We start from the raw sequence: 9,751 nt of genomic DNA, 5'->3' as shown, positions 1-9,751 counted from the left end.
ACAACCTCTTATCTCAACTGAATCAAACTTGATATCCTTTCACACTCTCATATTAAAAGACACATTCTACCTTTTCACTGGCAGTGTTTCTAAGAGTGGTGCAGTATAATATATCCATGCCACATGTATCCTCTTATACAGTGCGTTTACAGTGAGATGGTAACATTTACTAAAAAATGTACTTTTTACACTTTACTCTTGCAATCAGTCTTCTGCATGGCAATATAACTTATTTGTATATTTTTTCATTAGAAATTTGTTGGCATCTAAAATTGAAAAAAAAATAAAAGTATTTTACATTACAGACTCGTGCCTTGTACAGTATCATTGCTGATTATAATTTGGAGCCATAATTTCAAATTGCGTAAAATTAAAAACTTTAAAGTCATTGTTCCCTTATGATCAAGAGAAATGTTGGGTCGGATTATGTGGTTCATCTACGTCTGTGACACATTAGTTTCTAATCAAGCGTAAAATTACGTGGTGATATAAAATTACGTGGTGATATAAAGGCTGGTAATTAGTTACCAGCCTTTATATCACCACAGGCCCACTGCATTAAATCCATTACTCCCACTGTAGCACTCTGCCACAGGAGGTTGAGTTCAGCTGACTTTGTCGACTCAGTTTGGCAGCTGTGTGTGTTGCAGCCAGCCCCTCGCAGAGCCACTCAGTGTGGTTACATAATGACTGTTGCTCCTTTGGACCCAGAGCCAGTGAAGGGCGAAGAAGGACTTAATGAGGTCTATTGGTGCACACGGACAACTCCACACTGAACTTCACTGACTCTGTGGCTGGACACCAACAGAAACCAATGAAATAAAATAAAATCCTTACATCACGTTTTTTCATGTCTCAAATCTTTAATTCCTCGTTCCTCAACAAAATATTGACTATTTTACTAAATAACAATATTGTCAAACATTTTAACATTTATTATTATTTAAACAAAAGTAGTGATCATTTATTTCAGGAAGAAGCAGGTTGATCACTAGCCACTGTACATTAAAGGGGATAGAGTGGAGAGAGCCTCCAGTTTTAGGTCCCTGGGCACTCACATTTCAGAGGATCTCACATGGACAACAAACACAAAATCACTGGTTAAAAAAGCACAACAGCGGGCACCTGGGTAGCTCACCTGGTAGAGTGTGCACCCATATGCAGAGAATCAGTCCTCAGCTGCGGGTTCAGTTCCGACCTGCAGCCCTTTGCTGCATGTCGTTCCCCCTCTCTCTTCCCTTTCATGTCTAAGCTGCCCTGTCACAAATAGAGGCACAACAACAACATCGATTCTACTTCCACATTTGCCTACTTTGGAAGACATCTACACCTCCTGAAGCCTGCAGAAGGCATTCAGCATCATAAAGGACTCACATTACCCAGCACATGAACTGTTTGAATTTCTCCCCTCAGGGAAGAGATCCAGGTCCATCAGAGCAAGGACCACAAGACTGATATACAGTTTTTACTTGCTTACTGTGTTATTACTGATCTACATCACTTAATAGACCGCAACTTGCACTAACTGTATTTTGACTCTTCACTACACTTCAGCATTTATCTAGACTGCCTATTCAAATACATTGTGTTACAACTGATCTAATTCACTAACTAGACCACTAGACTAACTGTTTATTGACCCTTTACACCATCTCAACAGTGATATAGACTCTCTGTTCATGTAAATTGCACATCCATCGACTTACTTACACCTCACTACGTGCCAGCAATGCCCACTTATTCTGCACTTTATGTAGCATATTGTATTCTGTATTATTGTACTGTATTGAATGTGAAACTATTTGTTGTCTTGCACACCTACGCTTTTCTTGGCCAGGTCGCCATTGCAAATGAGAACCTGTTCTCAACGGCCTACCTGGTTAAATAAAAAAATAAATTATCCGAAAGCCATTAACACACTGAACTCTGCACTGAAATCACACACCTTATAGACACAACTGTAATCTGTACAATATACATATGCAAAATGATTACATTTACTTAAAATTACAACTGGTGCAATACACAAAGCTCTTTTACTCTTTTCACTTAACATTCATATGTTGACAATTGTGTATGTGACTTGCATGTGTGTGAATGTTAGATGTAAGATAAAGGTATATTTTTGAGCACCGTCTCAGGCAGTGCACCTGAATCTCGTATGACAATAAAGGAATCTTATCTTATGTTATCTTTTCTTAAACATTTGATGCACAAAAGGACAGTTTGTGCTTCTTATGTAGTGAAAGGAACACTTTGTCCTCCCTACACTGAATGTTAGCTCTCAAACACGTAATTTATTCTCATTGTAGGCAACTTTTAAAAATGATTGCATCATTATTACTGTGTCACTCCGCTCTAATTATTATACTTGAAAATAAGAGCAAAGGTCTGTCTTCTGTTGTAAATGATAATGGTGGAATGGTGTTGTAATTATGTACAAAGGCTGAAGCAGAGTCTTTGGAGCAGAGTTACTCAGATATCTGGTTTTTGAAAGAAATAACATCAAGCTAGTGTTGCATTTAAGATTATAACCCATCACATAAAATCCAGTTGAGCCTAAGCCTCACTCGTCAACATAAAGCATTTCATGAATCTTTATTAAATTATTATTTTGTCTATAGCTGAAGCTCAGGGACCACTCACCCTGTATGTACTGCTGCAGGAGGTTGTGCGCTGAACGTTCACAGTGTTAAATGTCACTTTTCGTTAGCCAGCCAATAATTCAACAGTTTTTTTCACTTTTAATCACTTTAATTTGACTTAAGAAACCCTGATTCAGAGAGTGCAACATGAAGGCCAAAGTGAGAGCAAACAGCAGGTAACAGACTCCAGGCTGATCAGACAATCTGGGTTGGAGAGGCCATAAACTCAGTTAGCACAGCAGCAGTCAATGCAGAAGGCTGCGGAAAAATAAAAAGTAAAACAAAAGACAAACTACATGGACGAGGAAGGTAGTCCAGTCTATTTGCACATTTTCCACAAATTCAAAAGAATCATCAAAGTTAAAACAGGACTTAAAAACAGAGTTTTGTGGATTGAATAAGACAAATTAATAGAATACGAAAGTAGTACAAAACAAAACGACTAGTGACCTAGTCTACTTACAGTAAAACTCAATCGCAGAGAATCATCTAAGATGTTATATTACCTATTGTCAAAACAGTATTGTGGCTGATGAACACAGACGTCACACAAAACAAACCCAGTGGATACCAACTTATTATCCAAGATGACACAGCAAGCACAGCCGCTCCAAGCCTTTGGATGGTCACACACGCATAAATTAAGAAATAAATACAACAGCAGGCGCTCAGTTAGAAAAGAAACTGAATGCAAAAGGACAAAAGAGTAAAAACGAGACAGAAGACACCAAAGAGTCAACAGACAATATAAATTAAAAAAAAAAACTTTTACACACTATGTCCTTGTAAAGTTTTCATGGTTGGATATTTATAAAAGGGAAACTTTTTGAGGCAACAGAGATGGACAATATTGCTAATAGTGAGGCGGGGACTGGAGAATGACACTTACAAATCTGTCTGGCAGGGAGAAAATGTAAAGAACAAAAATACAAGTGAGTAAATGCTGTTAATTATTGCTGACAAACTGCCAATCTGTGTTGCCTCAAAATATTGACATCCTCAAAATCCTCCACATTATAACAGTGACACAGATTAAACCCAGAAAAAGGTATCCTGAGATCAGCTATCCAACAGTAGTAAACTGACTTCAGACCAGAGCTACTGACAAAAACTTCTTGTCTGTGTTGTCAAACAGAGTCCGTGATCTGCCGTCCACAGTTTATGATGCGCTTAATGTCACTGTGACAAGATGTTACAGATCAGACAGCCATTAAGCAGAGTCTCTTGAAAGCCATCAGTCACAACCTCATCCAGAAAAAAAAGTCAACATATACATATCTTGTGAGTTAAGAGAAAACACTCAACTTCAACTCATTAAATGGCCTTGGTTGGCCAGACTTGGCAGTGTGTCTCAATCACTGAACACTTAAAATCCAACTGTTGAGATACAGAGCAGATCCATTATATATATCCATTATATTTATGTTTTCATTGATTTCTTAATATTAGGATTATTTGTTTCTAAGCCGTCTTTGTCCAGTTCTACCTCCCTCTTAAGGCTATACATTATTATTACAGATTCAGCTTAATGACACACTTGGTCTCCACTGTTTAAGAAGCCAGGCAGCAGTTGTTGCTTTTACCTTTAGTACAGTAGATATCGTGCAGGTGCAAACAGCTGCAGCTGTCGTGGTACCCTTTCTATTGGGGTTCATGAATCAGAAAAATGGGGAACTCTTATTGGTAGTGTCAGATGATGTCACTCAGACTCTAATCCCCTGGAAGATTCCGATGACATCAGGGATTATTAGTACTGGTTAATATTAAAACATTAGGGCGTGATGGGTGTTCAGTTCAGGGGTGTCTTGTTTGATATCGGTATCCATATTAGGCATGTGGGTTTTTTAGGTGACAAAAAGCAGACTTTCTTATTGGGTGACTCTGCAGGAGGAAAATATCCTTATTTAGATGTCTCGGTAGAAGACTCCACTATTATTTCAGTTCATCCTATTGTGTCTATTTGTTGCCAAAGAGCTGCAGGTCGAGGCGGACCCACACTTCCCCTGTAGGAACCTCGTGCAGCAGAAGACGACGTGTTACAGGTCCCTTGTTTTCAAACTCTTTCTTTATGGTCGCCACGGGAACCTCTGTCCGACCCAGAAAGTCTGACATAAGAGAAGAAATAGAAGACAAGAATTCTCACTTCATTTTGCGGCTTTAAAGAGTAATCAGTGGGAGTAAACGAAAAAGTGAGGGCAGAGAAGAAGAAGAAAATGGGAAGAGACTAGCAGGGGACTTACCGTCAGGTGAAAACTGGTCTCTTTCAAAGATGGTGATGCAGAGGACGTCCTGGTAAAGGTCTTTAATGTGGAACTGACAGTTGAAGTTCCACTTGGGGTTCAGAGTGTCGTTGAGCGTTCTGGATGTGAATATCTGAGCTCCCATGGTCACTTCACAGTAAGGGTTACTTTTACCTGGACGAAGACATGGAGACAGGTAAGAAGAGGCACAGGTGAGGGGGAAGGGAATAGGGTATAAGAGCAGGTAGAGGGAAGGAGAAGAGAGCCAGGAAGAGATAAGGAAAATGGAAAAAAGGGGGGAACAGAAGACAACAGAAGAGCAACAGAAAAGAGGAGTAAGGGGAAGAGGAGTCAAGAAAAAAAGGAAAGAAAGAAAGAAAGAAAGAAGAAAGCTCACAAAAAGGGCCTCGAACTGATGAAAAAAGGGATGACAGAGCACCATAATTAAATGTGGCTTTATCTTAGCTTCACTGGGTATCTATGCAGCAGTGCATGCAGCATGAATTAAAATGTGGATTCTACCATAACATTTTAAGTTTATGGTGTGTTTCTTAGTCCACTGAACTGTAAGGGCTGCCCTGTATCATGAGTGTATCCATGCTCACCATTGGGTTTGCCTGGCTTGAGTTCAGTGGCCTCCAAGATGGTGACAAGAAGTCTGCCGATTCCACTAGTCTTCACAGATCGTGCTGCGCGTGCACACACAGAGACACAGACACACACAGAGAGACACAGACACACACACACATTAATCAGAGATCATCACATTGGTTGCTGTACAGTATGACTGTTTGATTGGAGATACAAACCTTGATAGGCCTTTTCCCTTTTTTTTTTTTCTGTCTCAATAAATTCTTCAGATGCAGCCTTAATCTTCTGAACCCAGGCCGTCCTGGAAACAGAAAAACACACACACAGTAACCATATAGGCCACCAAAAAACACACCACGTCGGTCTGTCTGTCTGTCTGTCTGTCTGTGTGTGTGTGTGTGTGTGTCTCTGTGCGTGTGTGTGTGTGTAGCTACCGTTCATTAATGTTGTCGGTCCTGAGGATATAGACTCTATCGATGTGTGAGATGTGGAAGATGGGCTCGTCGCTCGATGGGTCTGGCAGCTTTACCAGAACTTCATTTAGCAGCACAGGCTACAGGAAATAAAAGATTATACACGGTCAAACACAAGTTTCATGCAGCTACAAAAGATGACATCAAAACTTAAAACTGAGTGTCTGTGTGTGTGTGTGTGTGTGTGTGTGTGTGTGTGTGTGTGTGTGTGTGTGTGTGTGTGTGTGTGTGTGTGTGTGTCTCACCGGCTTGTACATCTTGAGCTGTACATTGTTCCTGTTGCTGAACAGTTTATCAGGCCCAGACGAGCTGAACTGTTTAGTTGCATGAGTCAAAAGCAGAAAGTCACTAAAGAGGAAGGCCCAGAGTTCCTTGTTGCTCTTTACCTTGTTCATCTGAAAAGAAACAAGCGATATATATATATATGATTTATAAATCACCACAACACTAATTAAACAGTATTTACAAAGACTACAACAGTTTTACTTCTGTAAGTGCTCAGTGATGCTGGTGGTAAACACACACACAGACAAGTTAATTACACCGACATATTAAAAGACGAAAAGTACAGAGTCTGTATTTATATAACAATATTATTCATGGTGCTGTGTCATCACTGCCTGAGATCCTTCTGTTGAGTTTCTGCTCAGATGAACCAGCTCACTGATCTCCACTGTGGAAATTTTACTCGGAGGTTCGTCCACGTGTGACCACGACACCCCGGGGTCTGACCCAGTAATGTTTCACATTTCATCCCCAGTCTGTCTGGTCTCTTTAACATTTAAAATATTCATTCAGTGAAATAGTAAAAAGTGTGAAGCCCCACCAGAGAGGTTCATTGACTCTGGTTAGCACAGTTTCAGAAACGTCACGGTTTTACTCACCTTGCCACTGTGGAGCAGTTTCCTTGGGCCTAAACAGTTGGTAAGAGAGTTAAAGACCAGATTCTGTTGAAAGAGAGTAACTTTAGAAGGATCGGTCACATCAGAATTAGCTATTATGGAAAATTCTCTTTTGAAACCAACTTATAAAAGGTAATCGAGAATACAAATTCTTTGTTTTACTGATAATGAACGTGATTCATACTTAATTAAGAGTCAGTAAGCTTAATACCTCTGCAGCGCCATCACACTGAACGTGGTTCTGAATCCATTCCAGTCTGTCAGAGTTCTCCTTTTCTCTCACACCCTCGTTTACCTGATTAACACAATGATTCACTACAGAAACAGCACTCAAATCTTTTCCACACAGAATGCAGTAAAAGGAAAATAAACAAAGAAATGCAATTAGAGTAACGAGTGGGGTCATAAATGAGAGAATCAATGAAGAAATGAACCTGTTGACAGAGTTCCTCCGCCCTTTCCAGAGCCTCTTTCAGAGGGCCTCGGTCAGCATGGCCCTCTGTGGTGCTCTCCAGGATCTAAACACACACACAGACAAGTTAATTACACCGACATATTAAAGATGAAAAGGTATTTGACTCGCCTAATTAATTAGGAGTTCAAACACAGACACGCTCGTGAACATGATGGCCTACGTTTTTGATGTGCAGCGGGTAGCGTGTGATCCTCTGCATGGGTTTCAGCAGGAAGCTGGACAGCGGCATGCCTTTACACCTGTAGTCTGTGGCAATTTTCTAATGGGAAATAAAAGACGTTAATATTAATAAACACATTCAGAATTTTGTTTCTACCTCCATGGATGTGACTGCAGAGTATCTAAAATACTACAGGATAATGATGCTAGGTCAATTTAAACACTCCCCTTTCTATCTTCACCTATATCTGTCCGTCCACACATCTCCACTATTCTTCTGTCACTCTGTGTTTATGACCCACACTACTTCCTTTCTTTGCTCACTCCTCCCTCACAATACACATGATTAAGATGTTCCTGCTCCCTCACTGTTCCCTCCCTCCTACCTTGAGGAAGTCCTTAAAGTTCGGCTCGCTGTCGATGCGCGTCTGGAGCAGTGTTGCTCCGTTGATCTGGCAGGAACAGAAGCGGATGTAGGGCTGCATGTGGGACAGCTCCGCGGCCAAGATATCCCCAATCATCGGCACCGGCATGTTCTCCCCGCCCATCTTCTTACGCACACGTAGTGCCCTGCACAGTAGCACATGTATAACCATAAGCAGCTCTGTATTTTTGTCCAGACAGAATCCACATAGACACAACGCTAAAATAGCTGCAGTTGTATAACAGTTTATCACTCCATTAGACTGATTGTCCCTTCTATGTACTGTAGATGTCATACACTCTGTCCATGTGATATTTACTTGAGAAGTTTAGAGTTGCAGGCCAGCAGTTCTTTCCAGTTGACGAATATCATGACCATCTCTGCATCATTCAGCCGGCCCGACTCTAACATAGGCTTATGGAAAACCTACAGAGACACACACAAAGATGTTAGACAGAAAGAGAATGACACACACACCGTCAGGTATGTGATCAGGAGATTGTGCATCTCATTCTCATTAAACACTGGATGGATTTACAGTGCATGTAGTTGAACTCTCTGTTTATACATGAGTTATTAAGCAGGACATGTGTCCATTACCTCCAGCACTATCTGCAAGTCTTCCACGTATCTCTCCTCAGTCTGGATCAGCTCATGGATGTAACCCTGTCTCTTCTTTTCCTGGGAGCTCATTGAGTCCAGGCTGTTCAGGTCTGCACACCCTGCAAGAGAGGAGGAATACACAACTGGTTGATTTGTTTTGTACAAAAGAAAAAAAAAAATCAAACCACTTTAAACCACAACACAACACTTTGGCACTGCATTCACTGCCTCCTGCTGGATGTTTGGACAAAAAAAACCCCCACAATGCTGCTTTTGACTCTTTCTACTGCACTTTCTCAAGTCTATGCGCACAATATTGAAGCTTTTTTAGAGAGGAGGACGGAGATGACAAAGGGGAAGAAGAGGGATGGAAAGGGAAACAGGAAATACTATAGTCTGCACACACACACACACACACACACACACACACACACACTTACCTGATACAAGGGGTCCATTAGCCCATTGTAAGGTTCCCATACTAGCTGACTGTTGCACCCTCACTGACCGATCTCTTTCCTCTCCCTCATCATCTGTCTCATCCCAAAGGTTTAGAAAGTTAAAGCTGTTCTGTAAAGTCATTGCTATGATTCTGTCTCTTCAGGTATTTTAGTTAGTTGCCTGTCTTCTGTTGCATTTGTCTGATTGTACTCCGTCTCTCCTGTCTCTTCCTCGCTCTGTGCTGTTATCTTCTTGTTGCTGATATCAGACTAAAACGTCTCCTCGACCAAATCTGTTTGTACCAAAACAGGAAGAGGAATTCTTGTTTTTTTTCTTTCTCACCCTGTGACGCATGTTTAAAGTGGAAAAAGCTTAGTCTTTTTCTACTTTTCATTGACATTTGCCGAATAGGAAAATGATCTTAGATAATGTCCAGATCAGATACCTAATATTACCACAGTTACCACCACAAAAAGGAAGACACATGGATGTTTGACTCTGCATTGAGCTGCAAAAAACGTTCACACACTGTACATCTGTCCATCTTAAATCATGTGTATTGTGTTGATAATATAAACACTGCATACAACACACACACACACACACACACACACACACACACACACACACACACACACACACACACACCCCTGTAGAGGTGAAGACTAATATTTAACAATAATAAAACACTTCTAGTCACTAGTCATATCAACCTAAACTTTATTTTTTGTATGGTTTATTTCAGAATCAGAATATATTCAACAAGTCTTCAAAAATAGTTACACCATCTTGTGCCAC

General features: G+C 40.6%; 1 protein-coding gene across 3 annotated transcripts in view; it reads right to left on the bottom strand.

The window, feature by feature from the left end:
* Positions 1-2,049: 2,049 nt before the first annotated feature.
* itsn2b (intersectin 2b) overlaps positions 2,050-9,751 on the bottom strand; it is a 33,365-nt gene continuing 25,663 nt past the window's right edge. For all 3 annotated transcript variants that reach the window (XM_031314045.2, XM_031314044.2, XM_031314047.2), the window contains 13 exons: positions 8,510-8,631; positions 8,229-8,335; positions 7,872-8,055; positions 7,487-7,585; positions 7,286-7,369; positions 7,063-7,146; positions 6,834-6,896; positions 6,195-6,344; positions 5,911-6,029; positions 5,695-5,777; positions 5,491-5,574; positions 4,886-5,059; positions 2,050-4,750 (listed from right to left, as the gene is read on the bottom strand). In XM_031314045.2, coding sequence (XP_031169905.2) covers positions 4,602-4,750; positions 4,886-5,059; positions 5,491-5,574; positions 5,695-5,777; positions 5,911-6,029; positions 6,195-6,344; positions 6,834-6,896; positions 7,063-7,146; positions 7,286-7,369; positions 7,487-7,585; positions 7,872-8,055; positions 8,229-8,335; positions 8,510-8,631 — 1,502 coding nt within the window. In that variant the 3' untranslated portion in view covers positions 2,050-4,601. The remainder of the gene's footprint in view (positions 4,751-4,885; positions 5,060-5,490; positions 5,575-5,694; positions 5,778-5,910; positions 6,030-6,194; positions 6,345-6,833; positions 6,897-7,062; positions 7,147-7,285; positions 7,370-7,486; positions 7,586-7,871; positions 8,056-8,228; positions 8,336-8,509; positions 8,632-9,751) is intronic.

Source organism: Sander lucioperca, chromosome 3 (genome assembly GCF_008315115.2).
Source record: "Sander lucioperca isolate FBNREF2018 chromosome 3, SLUC_FBN_1.2, whole genome shotgun sequence".
Taxonomy (NCBI): Eukaryota; Metazoa; Chordata; class Actinopteri; order Perciformes; family Percidae; genus Sander; species Sander lucioperca.
The sequence above is the reverse complement of the archived record's forward strand: the minus strand, read 5'-3'. Positions and strand labels throughout refer to the sequence as shown.